Raw genomic sequence first — 19,710 nt, 5'->3', positions numbered from 1 at the left:
TCTTTTAATCATGTTAACACACGTAGAAACTTTGCATCTGTGAAGAAAAATAGCATAATATGTCTCCTTTTACCGTGTGAAATAAAATACCATGCAGACAGCATCCAATGAAAGTAATTTATTACATGACGCTACAGTATCAACTTAAAAGCTCTCATTAAAAGCCTGCAGTCACATTGAACCAGATGAGTTTTCCTTGAACTTGACGCTGCATCCCTGCTGTGATTGAACAGCATGAAAGTGATCATGGACATCTACGGCCAACTAGAAATAAAACTTAACAAAAAAGGCAGAATTATTCAAGCCACTTGACAGATTGACTAAAATGAACGTCTGCTAATGAACCAGCTCAGTGTCATTCCCGTGGAGACCTGCGGGGGGCGTGTTCCCACGTGGTTTGTCCCAGGACCAATGAGAGGAGCTTGAAAGGGAATGCATGTGTATGTGTGTGTGTGTGCGTGTGCGTGTGTGAGGGAGACCACACCTTCATCAAGGTGCATCTAACTGCTCCAGTAAAGTTCTTCTTCTTTTCTCCAGCTCTCCTTCACTCAGTTCACTACCTGAAGTGTCCCAGCCACCCTGAAGGCAACACAAAAACACACTCAGAGAGATGTACCCTACATGCGAATGCTCTGCGACTGACTGGCGACCAGTCCAGGGTGTACCCTGCCTCTCGCGTGCTAAGTCAGGCTCCACTACACTACACTACACGCTCTCTGCCCCCCCAGCCCCACACACAATGAGGATTAAAGTGGCATAGAAAAAGAATGAATGAATGTTGTGTATGCCGCCACGAGGGGGCGCACTATCATTATGAAACGGCGGCCGAGCCAGCAGCTCCAAGTAACTCTACAAACGTGCTTTGCTTGTTCTTGGGCCATGCCACCACAGAAGGGTACTCATGGCAGCACAACTCATGATGATAACCACAGAAGTAGAAATGGAATATGGAAACGGCCTGGCTGCTCGGTACAACATGGACAGTACATTCGTGTAGAAATGTCTTCATGTATTTACTTCTCTTCTTCTTCGTTTGCAAGTACACTGAATAAAAGGTTCAATGATGGCGATAGGAGGACACTGGAACGAGATCATTTCTGCACGTATGATTATTTCATGATTATTATTATATATTTCAGCATATGGTACCTACAAAAGCAGTAACAACATGTGATGATATGTTTATATATGCACATATTCCATGGTTAACATAAATGTACTTCATGGGAAAACATGTTTTGAAGTCAAGCAGTGTCACGGAACACCGTGTTCCACTTTCAAGGTTCCAGTGTATATTTTGGATTTCTGATTAGATGTTTATTTCTGATTAATAACATGTTTGAATAACAGTAATATAAAAAATAAAAAAAAGATTTCAAAAACTGTACCTCCTCCTTGGCTGCTTTGCGTTTCGGGGACTTTTGTTTGGCGTCAGAGTGAGACTTCCCTCGAGACTTGTCGTTCTCTTTATCTTTGTCTGCGTCCTTGTCTCGCTTGCTGTCTCTTCCTTTCTTGTCGACCTCGGAGTCAGGTGACCCCTGCTGGTCACAATGAAGGTCAGTACAGAGAGAGAGAGAGCGAGCAACGTTCCTCACACTTCCTGGTCATAAGAGTGTGTACGTACAGACTTGTGTCGTCTCTTTTTGGCCTTCTTCTTGTGCTTCTTGGACTTCTTGTAGCTTCGCTCTGGGGTGGAAACAGAAGTGGTCGGTCAGCAGCTGTCGGCAACAGTGACAACACCCACACATGGTCCTGCACTCACCTGACTCACCACTAGAGGAGCGCTCTGATGGAGTTTTGGAGGCAGAGCGCTTCTTCTTCTTGTGGTATTCCTCCTCTTCAGACTCGGAGCCCTGTGATAACAGCACATGGCGTTCAATCAAGAAGGACTGTTGGGAGCGCTGGCTCTGTACGATCATCTACTGACCGATCGAGAGCGTGATCGTTTCCTGTGGTGCTTCTTTGACTTCTTTGAGTGCTTCTTGGTCTTGGAGTGGTGATGTTGGCACTCATGCTGTCGTCCAAAAAAAAAACCCCGATATGTTAGAGATCAAGCTGTAGGTTTGAAGCTCCTCCCACTGCAGTGACACACACTGACCTCCAAGACATGCATGAAATCTTTGAATATCCTCTTCCTCTCCGACTCCAGTGTGATGTCCTCAAAGGCAGCTTCTTTCAGGAATCTCTCCCTCACCTTCAACACCAACATGTTCAGTCTAAGTGTGGAACATCTACAGTGCCTCCCCTCACATTTCAGTATCCATCTTCTCAAGGAAAAACAGAAATGAAACTTGTATATACAATGAACCGGTGCTCCCCAGTGCCGGCAGCACTCTTGCGGTCCTAGACCTTGACACTATCACCACAATACTTGACTGTAGGCAAGACACAATTATCTTGGTACTCACAGCTATTTAGACAATAACGGCTGTGTTTGAAGTCATTTGCAGTGGATAGTAAATCTATACAGCTACACAAGCCGTACACTGACTACTCTAAAGCATCATTTCTACAGTAGTCACTTGAGAAGCTATGCTGTAATTAAAATGGTTGCTTAAATGTGGTGGGTGCTGTTATAATATTAGGAGATACTGCATGTCACGAGCATCCAAAACAAGGCAACTTACTGCCTCCCACGAGTCCTCTGGCTCCAGCGAGGGCGTGGCCTGCTTCAGCATGGTCTTAAAGGCCGCCTCTTTCCTCTTCATCTTCCTCGCCTCCTCCTTCTCACGCTCTCGCTCTCTCGCTTCGGCCTTCTCCAGTAACTGGGCACAGATTTTGAGAAAATGAGTCTCATACGGTCATTCAATATTAAAATACGGACAACCACACACACACACATTTGGAGCTTTTTTTCTTTTTTAAGATTTGGGGTTCTCTGTTCACCTTCACTCTTGAACATGCTACAATGGGAGTGTCTGCTTCTAGTCCAGCAACTTTGGAGACTAAGATGAAAATTTTGAAACACGTATCACTCTTCTAGTCCTAAGTTAATAACTTCATGTTCTGTTATTAAATAATATTTAAAAACATACGATAATTTCGTCATGGCCAGTTATGCAAATTCGACCATGATGCCCCCGCCTCCCACCCAATGCCACATATAGATTGTAGTCCTGTGGTGAACACTGAATATAGTGAAGTTCTTACACTGTTGAAGGCCAGCTTTATGTTTCCTGCATCAAGTGTTGTGGCTCTCTTGTCAGAGCTGATGATTGATCCAAAGTCATCAAAACTTGTGTTGATTTCAACCAGGAAGCTTTTGTCCTGAGTAAGATGTCAACATAAGTACAATAAAACAACACACGAGCGATGTGCAGTAAAGGGTTTGCCACCAGAGGTGCTGTGTCACCTTAAGAATGTCTTTAATAATCCTCTTCTCGTCATGGTAACGTGCCTTCAGGTCTTCCACGTAGAATTTGAAAAGGTCCAGAGGAGTGGAGCCTGCAGCACAGCCCACAGCAATAAGATGAAGCTCCAGCTAATATGCAGATGTGAGAGAGTTATGTGTGTCCATGTGTGTCTAACCTGTCTGGCCCAGCATGTTGGCAAAGCGAATGTCAGAGCTCAGGGTCGGGTACATCTCCATCCAGGCAGACATGGAGTGAAGCTGGCCGTGGTCATGGAGCTCATCCAGAAATTTCTGTGCCAAACAAAACGTTCTTTCATAACGGCCACTGTCTTACCGTGTGAGAACAACTGTGTGCTACTCCTTCACTGAATGAAACAATAGAATTCATGCTTCCTAAACTTAGCAATCACTGCAACTAAATGTGTAGTAACTATTATCTAAGAGCTGTGACAGATTTTCCTCTCACCTGGAAGCATTCTCTGTTCTTGCGCTGTCTCCTCCTCTCCCTGAGAAGAGTCTTCTGTTTGTCCTCCTCTTCCTCCTTCTCCAGGGCACGGATGTGCTCCTCAAAACAAATAAGGGCATCTTCTTTGTCCATATCTGTTAGAAGAAAGCAGTGAACACACAGACACCAATGAGACAACTTGTAATTATTGCAGATAAGGTGAGAGGTTTACTTGCTATATAAAATTGTAGCATGGGACGTTTTACTCAAATGCAGAGAGGAGAGTAACAGGCATCTGTTATTATACAAGCCATGTTTGTGCAGTTTGTTGCCGTAGGATTTTTTTTTCCTGAAACTCATGTTACTGGAAAGTAGTCCATTGGAAATGTTATACAATACTTGAGTGATATTGCGGGAACACAGGAAACATCTATTGGACAATAACAAAAAAAGGATTTGTACATACTCTGCAGCTCCTCATCCTCAGCAAAGGTGGGATTATCGAGCAGGTACTGCTGAGCTTCTGACCAGGTGGTGCGGTACGTGACATTGGCCATGTTGTCCAGAATGTTCTTTAGAGCTTCCCAGTTCCTCTTCCTCAGTTGCTTGGCTTGCTCCTGGAGGAGAACAAAAGGCAGTCATACTTTAACAGCACTCATCTCTTCTTGACAAGACAAGATCACATCCAAAAAGAAGGTGCGCCCTGACCTTCTCTTTCTTAGCCAGGTAGAACAAGACATCTTCATAAATCTCCTGTCGGTCTCTCTCAGGAACACAGCTCCACACCTCTTGGTCACTGAACATCTGCTCTGCTTTCCTGCAAACACACACACATGGTCATTGTGGATATAGTTTTGCGCTTTCAGCCAATTCAACATTCTTTGTGCAGGCCATTAGTTGCACAGCACCACATGGGGGACAATTATGAAACATCAACTAAATTTATGTTCCAGTACATTTAATAAATACCAAATTTCTTCAAATCATGTCTCTATCACACTCAGGGCTGAGGGCTGACTAAACTTCTACAGCAGTGGCGCAGTGCATAATGCTGATGAACGCTGGTTCAAGAGGCCCCCTGTGAATTTTTGCCCAGGGCCCCAACAGATTGCCTCTGACTATACTGACCTGCCAACCTTGAACAACTTTTAGGAGTATCTCCCCACTTGAAAAATCGAGCAGGTACTGCTGACCTTTATATACATATTTTTGGGGGGTTTTGTAAAAAGGCTAAAAAACGAGCAGTGTTACATGTAGCAAAGCCCATCAAAGCTGCAGCATTGCTTATTTCAGTCACTGCCATGCCAGGAACTACAGCACATTTTTGTTAAATATAAAACTTGGGAGGCCTAATATTAATGTGAATATCAGCAATAGCGGGATGAGTACTTGTTTACAAAAAGAAGCAAAAGAAGCAGGCCAGTGCCTAACAATGGCGTGTGCTAGCCACAGATCAGCTGTTACTGACGCTTTCTGCATAACATTGATCATTTAGGGAATCCTGTATCCATTTAGCTTGACAAAAAACTGAGAACATACTTGTATCGAGTAGTAGATGTCATCTTTTCGTGATTTTCCAGGAACCTCTGAAATGTTTCTTTGGACTCCTTGTACTTAATTCTGGCCTCCTCTTTTTCCTCCTTCTCTGTTTGGACCTTATAGGCATTAAAAGCCTGCTTCTTCTCACTCAGCTTGGGGAGAGCACTTTGGAGACAAAAAAATATGGAGGTCATGAGAATGGTTTAGACTTCATACAGCCAATAGGAAGAAACCATCACAGGAAACTGTGGTACCTGTAGCGAGGGTCATTAATGATCAATTTCATAGCCTGTTCCCATGAAGAGTTGGAGGAAACACCCTGAAACAATGAGAAAGTGTTGAACATAATGAATTCACATAAAATGACTAAAAATGGCATATAAGAGGGTGAGGCAACAGAACCACAACTTAAATATAGGATTCAGTTAGCTCAATTAGTTTTCTCCCTCAATAGGCTACAATCCAAATTAAAAATACTGTAGAAAAGTAATTGAGAAGGGGGTACAGTACTGTGTATTTCATTTCAGTATTTCAAAATATCAAAGAGGACAAGTGAAAAAGTTAGAATACTGTGGTAGCTTGACAGCATGTTTCAAGTTGGAATGCTCATACTTGTCAACAAGGATCAGTTGGTTGAAGTTCTTTTTAACAGGCTAGTGAGGATTAGCTCAGAGCCTCTGCAATTGTGATTTACTTTTGTTTTGAGGCCATTTGAGATGTGGAATTTTTTTTTTTAGAACATTTTTTTTTTTTAATTGTAGAAAAACAATATTTTGTATTTATAGAATATTTTGTAATTAAATCTTCAAAATTGTTTACTTTGCTAATCATAAATTAAGAAAAGTTGCTCGTTGTGACCCGGATGGCTGAAGGGTTCTCTTTGAGACACCTAGACATTTTCATGACTAATAGATGTAGGGTTAAAAAGGTGTGGAGTAGCCATCATTCAGATGTCACAGAGGATTTATGTAAATGCCCTTTCTGCTGCTTGTCTCTCCCAGGGAGGGCCTCCAGCCTTTATTCTGGGTCGACGCTGCCACGTGCTGCTATCTTGTCAGTTGTCACAGTTATTCTTACTCACTGAAGCGTGTCGTAATCTCTTGGCACTTTAATCTCAGCTAGGTGTGTGTGTGTGTGTGTGTGTTTGAAATAAATAAAAGCAAATAATTAAGACTTTGTCATTAAGATTTACAGAAAACAAAACAATCCCAAAGGAGAGCAGCAAAATTAAAAAAGCCTTATTAGAGCAGCAACCCTGTTTGCAAAGTGTTCAGTTGCCCATTGCCACAGCAGCAGAAGGTGAAGATCAGCAGCTCAGCTGCAACCTCCCGTCGGCTCAAGGGATTGGATCTGCGTGGAACTGCAGATGTACTGATTAACACATCAGGCAACCTCACTGCTTCCTGTACAGGAAGGACCATTGGGGTTTGCGTAACATCAGTGACAACGTGAGAATGTGGCACACAGCAATACTCCTGCATATCACAACATAACTGATTAACTGAGCTTTAACAATTGTCTTGACTGTGTGAAACTGATTGTTACGTTGCTTCTTGATGCAAAATGAAGTGAACTAGTTGGCTTCAACTGGCAAACAAGATGTCAATCGGAAGGGGAAGTGGCACTTTCAAAGTAAAAAGTTTCAAAATAACAGTCTCCAAATAAAAAGGTAGCCTCAAATCAATCTGACGGTCAAAACCAATTAGTGGTGGGCCAAAATAAATGAATGTATGGTCAACACTGACAGTACAACTGACATGGAAAGAGTGCAGATTATTCAGGCGGGTTTTGCCCCGGTCGTTAAAAAGAACTGTCTAAAAAGATCAATTTAAAAATACTAATTAACCACACATTTTCCTTATAGATGACCGAGTGCATTTAGTCACATACACATCCTTATTCTTGACCATTACTTCCATGGCTTTGCTGTTAGGACTCAAATTAAAGTGCTTAATGCTTTGTGTGATTTATGAAAGACAAAAGACCATTTAGCAAAATGACACCAAAATTGCAGAGGAAAAACACATTATTCATGTCAGCAAGACTATTGGCTATTAGGACTGTGTGAATGAAGCCTGGCAATAGTCCAGCACCTTATTGTTATGTGACCAACTGACTTAATTCATTATAGATCTTGCAGCAAAAAGCATTGTATGTCCAGACAAGCATGTTGACGAAAACAGTACCACAGTGTTTGCTTGTGTCTTTCTGAGTGACAGCCATGTCCACATTACCTTCTCCTTGAGCAGCTCCTTGAAGGCCTGCTTTGCTTCCTCCTTTGTGTTCCATTTGTAAGCCTTCTTCTGGATTTCAGGACGTTCTTCTTTTGTGACTTCAACACTGAGGGGGACGTGCGTCATATTCAGACAAAGGCAAAAATACACTTCCCACTACACGATCAGTTTAAGGTGATAAGAGTGCTCTCTCTACCTGGCTGGGGCCTCAGTGGGTACGGTGTTCTCTGATGCAGCCACAGGTGTTTCTGTGGACTTGACATCAGCTGTGTGATGCACGATGGCCTGGGACGTGTGTTCCTCTGGGACGGCTTCAGCTGGCTCTGCTTCTACAGAAGGCACTGCAGAGGCTGTGTTGTCCACTTGCAGTACAGGATCTGCTGTGACAACAGGAGCTGCTGCTACTGCTGTGGCGGCGGCTTCTGTTGTTCTGTAGTCACATCAGAAGAATTTACAGCCACAAGATCAAACTCATAAATCTTATTAATGATCAAAACGGTTTCTGGTTTGTACAGGAAGAAATCACGTCTCATTTTGGTTGTATTTGATGTTCACTAAACTAATAAATAAACAACCAAAGCAACACATGCTAACAGAAGTTAACAGGAAGCTCTTACCCATTCTCTTCAGCTTTGATCATGGCTAAAACAGACATAAGGAGAGGGCTGTTAGGGTTTTCATTTCAAAGCACAGTCGAGATAAGATAGAAGCACAGGGTTAATATATTGAGGCCCTGCTTGGGCCTATATAAGGACCACAGATGCCAATATTTAATTCCATCCATTCAATTATTTAGGAAGCACACTATGAGACAGCTGTTTACCTTCCAGATCCTCCAGCTCTTTGGGTTTGGTCCATCTGGACTCCTTTGTCTGAGAGTTGTAGTAGTAAGGCTTCCCTGTGTCTGACTTGTATTCTTTCCAAGGACATTTAGATAGCATTTGCTAAAAGGGGAGAAAAGCACGTGTTTTTGTTGTTAACTCTGATGTTGATGTTTATCAAGTGAAAATATTGTGTACTTCTGCTGGAGATTTTAGATCATCTGGCTTTTCCCATGTGGACTGCTTGGTCTCCGTGTTGTAATAATAGGTTTTTCCGTCCAGTGATTTGTGTTCCGTCCAGAGGGATTTCTAAGACAAAACAAAAAGAAAATATATACATAAATATTTTTTTAAGTTGCTAACTGTGCAATGTCAGGTATACCTTTTGAGTGTAATGAGTTTAGTGTTCTTTGTAAGATGACACCATGAGTCAGACTGTTACGTTGAGTTGTGATTTGCAATCGGTTGACGAGCTCGTCGTGAGTGCACTGATACCTTGTGATTGGCTCCTGCCAGAGAAAGAGCTACCGTTTTCTCATTCACTCACGAGCGGCACAGTATTTAAATGATTACTAATAGTTCTGAAGTAAAGGAGATGAGATTAGAATTTAGCCAAAAATAGCGAGACTGTACATGCATCCTATCCATATTCAGGAAAGGTTCTAATGCTCTGTTGTAAAAGACTAATCACCTCCTTGTGAGTGTGGATGCATAACACCCCATTCTTGGCAGTCAAATTCATTCACTCATTCAGCGGAGCATAAAAATAGCTTGCATTTGACTTGCTTGTATATCTAGCTCTAGCCCCTTGGCACTACTGTTTGTATGTGTCAAAAAGTTGTTTTTAAAAAGCTGGCTTTTCCTCTACGGAAGGATGGCAATGACAAGCATCTTCCAGCTCATGCATGCCCCAACCCCTTAAGGATGAAGTGAGTACTGCAAGTGCCTCCAATTAGCAAGAATAATGATGTCACACTTGCATTAAAACACATCACACATTACACAGGCCGTCATGATGTACAATGTTTCTGCAAGGTTATATTATTGGCGACATGCTAACAAACAGGAACTGGCAAGCGCCATGATCAAACTCAGTGTGCACTCAGATGGTAGGCAAGGCTTGCACGCTAACACGAGAAGAGACGCTCAAGGCAGCCTCATCTTAGATTTCTGCCCTGTATTTGACCCATTTTTACTTCAGAAAATGTACCAATAGCATTACTTTGCTTCTTTGCGTACAAACCTTTTTTTGCTGTTCTTCCTGTGGAGATCCATTTGTAGCACTCTACAAAAAATAAGTAAAACAAGGAAGTCAGCAGCTATTGGGGTGACAGCAAATAAAATAGTGGACTAATGCTGCGATGCATTTTAAATTAGTAAGAAAACTCAAAAAAGCAAGTTCAACTTACAGTCGTTCCAGGTGCAGCTGTTTAAAATAAAAACACAAGTCAGATGTCATGTCTAATGATAAGAAAATGTGCAAGATGACTGGTAAAGTTAAGGCTTACCTGGGGTGTCAACACCAGGCTGTTGAAGAGACAAAAAGAAACAAAGTGAACATTAGCAGCTCTTTCTCTGAAGGATGAATGAATATTGCAATCGTCCAAGACATTGTTCTATCAACACGCTGGGTGACAAACCATCCCTAATTAGTGCACAATGTCATAATACAATTGTGTTGATTAAGTGGATGCTATAGGCTTTCTCACGCTGCTCCACTAATGACAGAATTGTCATCTGCATTACTTTACAACTGATAAAGTAAGAACACAAACAAATAACTACTCATTCAATTAAGAGTGAATAACAGCTGAAGAAAAATGAAGTGTCAATACAAGACGTGTTGAATAACAGGTGTTCACTGTCATTCCAGTCAGAAAACTATCTACAGGAGCACAGAAGTGTTATTTCTTCATTCAGTGTTTCACAGTTTGTGGTATAGGTTTAAAAATGGAGTGTGAGACAACACGCTAATGAAGCAGAGGAGAGAAGCCTTACCGGCCCCGTTGGTTGTACAGTCGCAGCTGGCAGGCGAGGAGGCAGCATCATCCCCCCCATCATTGGTGGCAACATACCTGGCATCTATTAAAAGAAGCATCGTGAAATATTCATCTGGCGTTTCCATATTGCTGAGTGCGAGTACAAGTCTGGAGACAGGGTGCTGGCATCCATTGCCTGAAAGCTGCTTGCAGGGGTAGGGGTGGGGGCTAGGTGAGAGTATGCAGTGCTTATTTGGTGGTGTGATGATGACAGCCTGCAATCTGTGAAACAGTAACCATAACCACACACTTATGTCCCTGCAGCTTCCTTTTCAAACTTGTGCAGCTGCCGCCTTCATCACACATGGCCACATATCACATATGCTTGCAAAACGTGACAAACTCTTCAGCAGAAGAATCACAAGCCTCACTTCCAAAGAAAGTGGCAGTGCTGTCCAAAACAAATCCAACAGAACCTCTATAGTGTGATGCCCCTGGGATCAAACAATTTGCAGATGCACGAAGTTTTCTGAACATCTAGACCACAGCAGTTGGAACTACTGTCATGCATGATGTCAGTGGACTCCTCGGCTGACAGTTTTGAATAAAAAAAAAAACAAAAAAAAAAAACAACAACAACAACAACAACAAAAACCAACATGTACTCGGGCCCTATGATTTCTGCGAAGAGAATTGCGGAATTGGCTAATAAAAACAGAATTTACTGTTAAACAGCTAAATCTTGCAAAAAGTGACATCATGTTTGTAACTGGGGGCCAAACTCCAACATGGTAATGCGCCTCAGAGCTGGTTGCTACTCGACTCCTGCCACCCGCAAGAAATAGAAAATGCAACACGCAACACTACCATGCAGACAATTCTGGCGTACCGTGGTGAAGTTTGTTTCACGTTGGACATCAAATATTCGTCTCCGTAGCTACAGTGGTAGTTTCCCCTCACTGTGCCCGGACTGCTGTGTCACCCCACTGGCCATGTAGACATTTCAGGTATCAACTTATTGCCATCCCTATGTGAGTATTTGTCTCACCTTGGCCACCCCAATGAACAATTTCTGGATCCGCCACTGCTCGCACGGGAAGTGCTGCTCTAACCGCTGGTTGTTTATGCTAGAGACCGTCAATAAATTACTACTGCAGTGAAGAGATCCATCCATCCATTTTCTATGCCGCTTCTCCTCATTAGGGTCGCGGGGTATGCTGGAGCCTATCCCAGCTGACTTCGGACAACAGGCGGGGTACACCCTGGACACTACTAGAGACATTGATGTATAACCATAGCAAATGATTAGTCCTATCCTAAAAGTATTTTGCACTATCCCGTTTTTTCCAATTTTTATCTTTAATTGGATTAGGGACCTGACTCAGAGGTTTGTTACAAAAAGCCAAACAATATTGTTGGTCATGCTGTGTAACAAAAAAGTAAATTCAGCAATACTTTGGTTGCATTGTTTTTAATGCCTTGAAGAGCTATTTTCATAACCATATTCAATTCCACAAATTCACCAAAAAATGTGGATCGGGACATCCTGAATTCAAATTGATGACCATCCTGTGCACCCAGGGGGGTTGTGCAACACACTCAAACACTGCTCCTTGCTATATGTGCAAGCTGGTCTCCTGCAAATTAAAATCTATACATCAACATCACCCACGAGCTGAGCTGAAAGTGTGCTTTGATCTACAAGCCTGGACCACTTTAAGTCCAGACTTGTCTCTTCTGGAAAATAATACACACATACTTTACAAACACGACAGAAAAAGACAAGAGACTGTCGAGGAACTATTGTATGCAAGCAAGAACGTGGACGGCTTTTATTTTCATCTCTAAAGCACTTGCTGAGTTGCAGTGGAAAAAAAGTAAAATGATTATAGGAACACAGCAAAGGCATTTTAGTTTATATTGCAGGTAAATAAAGGCTTAACACTATAAAGGTAAAAAAAAAAAAAAAAAAGAAGGCTTAACACTATCCTTATTAACATCTTATTTTTTTACTGTGGGCAATTGGAATTATGTTCATCAATTACTGTATTGTTTAGATGCAGACTCTTCATTCTTCAAGGCATCTCATTGTCTTAGGGAACTGGATGTGCATTGTTTAGTTTATGGTCACATTAAGAAGACATATATTTACTTGAAATAGCCAGCAGCCATCTGGCATCAGAAACCAATTTGTGTTAAAGATGCAAGTAAAATAATGGATGTTTGGGCTTTGTGGGTGTTTCAAATGCCCCTGTGGGTTCAGAGGGCAGTACAACAAATGGAGGGAGTGTTGGGGTGACAGTGTAAAGTGAGAAAAGCAATGTTCTAATTGCTGTCAGGAAGGATAGAAATGTGCTGATTGGTGCAAAGCTGGGCACAGATGATTGATTGACTGTAAGTGTTGCTTTAAATGAATGTAATTAGAAACATTCTGTAATGAAAGCACTTAAGGTGGCACATTATGAAAATAAAGCAAAATGTCATGCAAGATGTAAGCAAATCTTGCGAGACTGCAGCTCCGTGAGCATCTAAAGTAGAGGTAGGGCCCCATGATATCCGTTTTATTTTTTTCTCAAATTTCATTTTAGTTTTTACCAAATTCTATTTAAATTTTTTGGGAATTCCGTTTTCTAACTTTTGGACTTATTTTACCGGCATAGAGTGTGTACCTTTGTGACAATATATAAAATGTCCTTAAATTAAAATGCAAAAATCCTTACATTAATTGATGCAATACATCGCTGGACAATTTTGACCAGTATTTCAGAATCTGCAGACATTGCTACACCATCCTTAAATTGTAACGTCAATGCTTGTTGTTAAGGAAGACGTAGGGCAGGGGTCACCGACACAGTGCCAGCGGGCACCAGGTAGCTCCCCACGACCACATGAGGCGCCCGCAGGCCTGCTTTTCATTCAGGTTTTCAGTTAATAATGTGAGAACACTACAAAGAAATGTATTCTGAAACATTAAATGTGAGTTGTGGATACCAGCATTTTGTGAATGTTTTGGTAAAACAAGCATATTTGATTTGTTTGGGTTGAAATAAGGTATGAAAATCATTTCTACAAAAATGAGTAGCTAGTGGCCATTTTCATTTTCTAAAAGTAGCTCTTGCAAGAAAAAACGTTGGTGACCCATGACCTAGGGGCTATCCAATCGGAAAGGTTTTTAGGTCAAAGCGGTAAAGTATTTTATTGTTTCAGCCTCTCATCCACATGGAAACTGTGTTCTGGGTGCCCTGAAACGGCTTCCAAAAGGGGGAACATCAAACGGCGGCTCGTAATTTCCATATAGACGAGCAATTCACTGATTTTTTAAAACAATGGAGTCACGGCGCGTGACCAGAAGTGAGATTCGACGACACGCCAAACATATCTGAATATTTAGAGTGTCATGACTCACCGCAGTCAACATTTTCCTGGTATTTTCTTGTCTTATACTCCCAAAATGCCACAGAAGTAATTCCACTTTGTCGTAAGTCTAGACGAGCCTTGGAAAGCAGACGACGACGGACTTATGCGCATTCATAGGCGGTAGTGTGTCACGTGGTTTTGTACCCTGTCTGTTCACAGCGCCAAACGTAGGTGTGCCTTTTGTATTACATCATTTTCACCACAGTGATGTGTTCCCGTCTGGATGCAACTATTTCTTAATCTGGCATAGTGTGGATGCAATTTTTTTTTCAATCCGCCAAAAAAAATATCTCAGGAGCATTCCTGTGTCGACAGGGCCGCAGTTGCCGATGCAATTCCAAATGCATTATTATTATTATAAGATATTTTTTATGACACTCATTTTGCCGCACCAATCAATTTAGAGTTGCCAATTACCCTAACGTGCATGTTTTTGGACATGTGGGAGGAAACTGGAATACCCGGAGAAAACCCCCCCACACACGGACAGAACATGCGAACTCCACACAGAGATGCCCAATGGAGATTCAAACCCATATCTTCCAGATGTCCCGACTGTGTGGCCAACATGCTAACCACTTGGCCACCATGTGGCCAAGGAGCGCAGATAGACTGGAAAATTGAGAGATATGCCTTTCGGCTCACCTACTCCTTCACCACAATGGACCGATGCAAAGTTCGCATTACTACAGATGCCGCACCAATGCTCCTGCCAATCTGGCATTCCATCCAAGAGAAGGTTTTGAAAGTCAACCAGCAAAATACAAGACTGACCTGTCCCATAGGCGCTGCTGCCATTGGTGGCATGATTCCAGGGGGCATAATTCCAGGAGGCATTGGGGTCATACTGGGAGGTCTTTGTCCCATGGGAGGCATTCCCATGGGAGGGAAATGAGGTGGTATTCCTGGTGGTCCCATCTAGACAGGATGCATAAGAGGAAAAGAATAAACACACTGCACAAGGACAAAAGCCTCGTATTTACCACTTTCATTCCAGCCCTGTGCTCTTATTCCTATACAACGGAAAGCAACAGTTTTGGCATTACTGTCAGGCACTTACAAAGGGGTGAGGCATCCCTGAGGCTGGCACACCTGGATAAGGTGCAGCTTGGCTCGGGCCATTATTAGCCTCCGATGAAGACTGCCATGAATGGGAAACACCACACATTAGTGAACTCATAAGAGTCTGCGGTGTTAAATGTTTTATTCCATCCACAGTATCTCACAAAAGAGTGAGATTACTCCAATGTATCTTCTCAACGGAGAACACCATAGAAATGAAACTTGGATATACTTTAGCATAGTCAGTGTACAGTTTGTAGGGTCCATGATTTCCACGTTAATGGAATTGTGGAATTGCCCAATGAAAACAGAATCTATTGTTAAACGCGGAATCTTGCAAAGACTGAAATCACGTGAATGAAATCCCGTCCCGTGAGAAGGAACGTTTGTTTGATATTTCCCCAGCGGACAAGAGGCATCTCCTGACAAACACTAACCCCCCCCCCGAACTAAACACAACTAAGTGGCGCCTGAAACACCAGCCATGTTGGCTCATAGCTCATAACTCATCTCCTACTCGTCTCACCGTACGTGAATGGAAGATGGCTCTGTACTTCACAGAAGTACAGATGACGTCTCAAGAAGCCTTTCCCTCGTTGGACAACTCCTGTACGACTGAGAGCCTACACAGACGGAAGATGGCTCGGTTCACTCTTTTAAACAGAGCATGCTAGTGTGGCTGTGTGTATGCCACTAAGACTGTATAAGTCTGTTTGCACTGTGTTGCGTAGGGCCCAATGAAATCCCTTCTATTTTTTTCCAAATTCCATTTTATTTTTTTCAAAATTCCTTTTTTCCCCTTTCCAATTTTTCAGAATTCCGTTTTTTTTTTTTTTTTACATTTACCACTTATTTTGACCAACATAGCGTGTGCAGCACTCGTGCAGGCCCAGACCACCACCATGTTTGATTGTAGGCAAGACAATTATCTTGCAACTCATTTGTGTTGCCAGCTACTGTACTCAGACAATGGCTGTTTGTTGAGTCACTGGATAGTACATCTATACTGCTATACAAACTGTACACTGACTACTCTAAAGTATATCTCCAAGTTTCATTTCAATAGTATTGCCTCTTAAGGAGAAAAAGGCTTACCTAAATATGAAGGATTTACTCACTTTTGTAAGACACTATGTAAAGCCCCCACTTCGCCTTCTTATGAAAATGCAAAACGTACACAATTTCGGTGTAGTTGTTGCAAAACATGTGTCATAACAGTATGGAAACTTTGACATGCTCAAATAAATATTGCGCTATGTAATTTAAGGCGACGAATAACTCAGACTACGTCTAAACTCTGGAAACGTTGCACGCTAAAACAATAAAATGTTCGCTTCCCAAGCCTGTCTACAACACATTTAACAATTTTTTAAGATATTAATTGCATTTTATAGTGGTAAAATGGACACTGGGTGCAAGCAGCATATACTTCTATTCAGAATGAGATACAACTTCGGTGAACTATCCAGGAAATAGCCAAGCCTTTCGGCGATGTGTGTGCGGCAACTTTAGCATGATGCTATTACGAGATGCTAATCGGCACTTGCAGGAATGTGGAGCATTAATTTGGGTGTAATGTGGACAAATACATACTACGTAAAGAGATAATATATACAGTCAAACAAACACGCGACCCTATTTTGTTCTTATAATGCTGTAAGAACCAAGTTCTTTATAATGGCAGTAACTCACCATGATGGTCAGAGGGGAGCTGCGAGACTCTATCGCACATCGCAACAACGAGCAACGTGATTGGCTGAACTTGCGTCGAATTCAAAAAGGTCGAAGGTAAACATTTTGGAGCGTCGTACTGCGTCACCAATGTGCAAATATGCGCAGCCAAATGCTGAAGTATGAAATAAAGCTCTTCCGTGGATGTTATTATTGCACTTCTGAGAAAAGTGAATCTTTTGTTGTTGTATTCTAATTCTGATATTGAATGTATACGTTTAGGGACGGCTCTCCCCACCCCCCAGATTCAAATGTTCTTTCACATTTATTTAGATAATATTAAGGTTAAGATTATTATTTTCAATTTCTGTTTTGAAGCCTACAGTCAGGGCACATTATATTCGTTGTCATGGACAAACACCTTACATGTGCATTAATATAGCCTACAGTGCAGTCGAACCTGAAAAATAAGCTTGGTGAAAAATGTCTTCCACACGATCAGTCTTGATCCATCCTGGTGTTGTATTCCTGGTGAGTCACTGGTGTTCAGACACAGCAAAATTACCTTAGTGTATTGGGGATGATTTGGAGAACTGGCAGTGATTTTCCAATTACTGGCGTCTGTGAAGCAGCACTCTTGGCTGTATATAAAGAGGATGATTTTCTATGATGGGGAAAATTAGAACGTGGACAGTTTGAACACTTTTACACATGAAGTAGTACAATATGTCTTTTTTGTCTTTGTCTCCAAGAATGAACAGTAAATTCTGTTCATGGAATTGCAAATAGGCATTAGGTGCAGGAGGGAAGTACCCAACAGCAGTTGGGAGGACAGTATATTTCTTCTTTCTTTGCAAATGCATTTTACATTACATACAGCACATATCTATTTTCGGACACCATATTGTGATCTATTTTACTAACATAGAGAGGAAACATTCCCATTCATTCTTTTAAAAAGTAACAAACATATGAATATGTAAATAAGAGAAACAGTATAGTACAGTGATACACTGAACTTTGGCCAAACGTAATCGTCTTTAAATTAAAGAAGAAAAAAAAAGTGACCTTTGAACTACTTTATAATTACAGTATATCACTTGGAAATAAACTTCATTTGAAAGTGATTTTGAATACATTAATTTAATCAATTTCTAAATTGTCGAATGATTTTTTAATGAATTAATTCTAAATGTATGTATTCATTTGTTTTAGTAAAACTAAATGTTGAATCGGTACCAGGGTTGTGCCACATTATTCTAACGGTGGTAAATGTTAATACAGTGTGTTGAACTCTACTATTCTTCTACTTATGATATTGATTTACATTGTTCTAAAACATAAAACAAATTAAAAAATGACTGTTCTCACTGTTCTTTAACAGTTGACAGAGGCGTTGCTGCCCGTTGTAGTCACTGCAGTGTTTCTGACGTCACATAATGCATAATGTTTATGTCTTAGTATTCTATTTATGTTTCCTAACACACTGTCCCAGTGCTTGATTGCTGTGTGTGTGGGGGGGGGATTGATCCACAATATATTAGCCTATCAATGTTGGCCTGCAGCCGTTTTTTTTATCCATTGAGTTGGGCTTGGAGGCCAGCGTGTGGCTGACCTGCCTTGTGGGCACTCTTCTCTCATCTAACCATTGGCTTCCTGTCAAGCACGCTCACCGTAACTATCAACAACACACAGCATCACATTATAGCAATGGGCTATTCATTCGGTTTTCTAAAAGGAAACCCGTAAGCCAGAACAGTTTGATCACATGAGATACATTTTTTTTCTTTCATAAAACTTCAATCCTGTCATCCTGTATTTTATGCTAACGTGTTTATTTTCACTGGATAATTCATTATTTATTTGAGCTTCTATAATAATTAATTATGGCGTCTCCATGTGTCCAGAGAAGATGAATTAGCTCTACTCTTTCATTGCTTGAGGGTAGCACGTTTGTGTATAAAACATTATGTCCTCTGCTTGATTATTGGTTGCCGTGATCAATAATGGCTTGGTCAAAAATGTTTATTACATTCACACGCTGTCTGGTTCGTTTGAGATTTTTTTTTTTTTTAAGTATGAGTTAAGGATTTCTTAGAATAAACACCTTATCTTGTTTACATGTAATAAGACAATACATATTCAGTACAGACAAACTATTTAAGTTCAAATCATCATCATGTGTGACATCACGCGTGAAGTCAGCAAATCTCATGAGACTTCAGCTCAAGGGTATTGACTCAAGTATGTTATGCTTTTTCTTTTCCTTTTTAGTGACACCACCATGCCTTCATGTTGCGTGTACAGTTATTTGAACAATATACACTGACAGAGTCTATAGAACCTTTTTAAATCAATACCTTTGAAAAGCCGCCATTTATTTGTCTATATGTGCCCACGATTGGCTGGCGAGCGGTCAAGGGTGTACCCTGCCTGTTGCCCGAGGTCAGCTGGGATAGGCTCCAGCATGCCCCTCGACCCAAATGAGGAGAAGCGGTATAGAAGATGGATGGATAGTTTTATTATACCATGGTGTTGTGCTATCAGTGGGCGCCAACTACATTCAAACCTCGGTTTTTCAAACACCCCGTCTTCATATCATTTGGATTAAAAAAAATGATTTGCCCTGCTTTTCATACACCGTCTTGGTTATTGTACAACATTGCACGTAATAAACTAGTCCGTTTGCCCTGCACGGTATCATTCCGCGGAATCGAGTGCCCAAACAAAGCATCCCACGCGTTGGCGTACGCATGGCTAATCTCGCTAGGGTGTACGGGAAGACCACATCAACAATTAGTTCTATCATGGTGAAGAAAGAAGAAATCAAGAAATCAAAGTAAACTCTGAATCTGTGAAATACTAATCATTAGTAGTTTGTATAGCAGTTTCAAAATTTACCGGTTAGAGTTGGTATATACTGTATTGTATGTTGTACTGTATGCTTTATCGTAGGAGGTTGATCATTTTGAATTGTAACTGAATTGTAAATGAAGAAGTGTGTGCACCCCAAATAGTATACACGCACAATGTGGATGAATACTCATATTTATAAATATCCTAAATATATATATTATGTATGTTTATAGTAGGAGGTAAATCTTTGGGACTTGGTCATTTTAAAAGTAGCTTGCAGGATAAAAAAGTGTGAGCACCCCTTGTGTACAAACATCTTCCTCAAAAAACAAAT

The 19,710-nt window shown here is 41.3% G+C and overlaps 1 protein-coding gene across 4 annotated transcripts; it reads right to left on the bottom strand.

Annotated features, from left to right (window-relative positions):
* Positions 1-103: 103 nt before the first annotated feature.
* prpf40a (PRP40 pre-mRNA processing factor 40 homolog A) lies at positions 104-16,585 on the bottom strand. Of its 4 annotated transcripts, none has more exons than XM_054786434.1 (27): positions 16,542-16,585; positions 14,848-14,928; positions 14,562-14,705; positions 10,390-10,473; positions 9,900-9,918; positions 9,801-9,817; positions 9,635-9,676; positions 8,590-8,700; positions 8,394-8,514; positions 8,188-8,212; positions 7,767-8,000; positions 7,571-7,676; positions 5,591-5,655; positions 5,337-5,501; positions 4,506-4,614; positions 4,264-4,414; positions 3,819-3,952; positions 3,529-3,643; positions 3,353-3,444; positions 3,151-3,267; positions 2,628-2,765; positions 2,099-2,194; positions 1,928-2,014; positions 1,763-1,853; positions 1,625-1,686; positions 1,389-1,541; positions 104-579 (listed from the first exon to the last, which is right to left on the bottom strand). In XM_054786434.1, exons 1-27 carry the CDS (start codon positions 16,542-16,544, stop codon positions 490-492), a joined length of 2,652 nt encoding a protein of 883 aa, XP_054642409.1. In that variant the 5' UTR covers positions 16,545-16,585; the 3' UTR covers positions 104-489. The 4 variants fall into 4 exon arrangements, with proteins under 4 accessions (XP_054642409.1, XP_054642410.1, XP_054642411.1 ...); XM_054786435.1 differs by having other exon boundaries at positions 1,389-1,538; XM_054786436.1 differs by having other exon boundaries at positions 1,772-1,853.
* Between the last annotated feature and the right edge of the window lie 3,125 nt (positions 16,586-19,710).

The sequence above is a fragment of the Dunckerocampus dactyliophorus genome, chromosome 9, assembly GCF_027744805.1.
Source record: "Dunckerocampus dactyliophorus isolate RoL2022-P2 chromosome 9, RoL_Ddac_1.1, whole genome shotgun sequence".
NCBI classification, from domain to species: domain Eukaryota; kingdom Metazoa; phylum Chordata; class Actinopteri; order Syngnathiformes; family Syngnathidae; genus Dunckerocampus; species Dunckerocampus dactyliophorus.
Note: the sequence above shows the minus strand (reverse complement) of the source record. Positions and strands in the feature narration are given on the sequence as shown.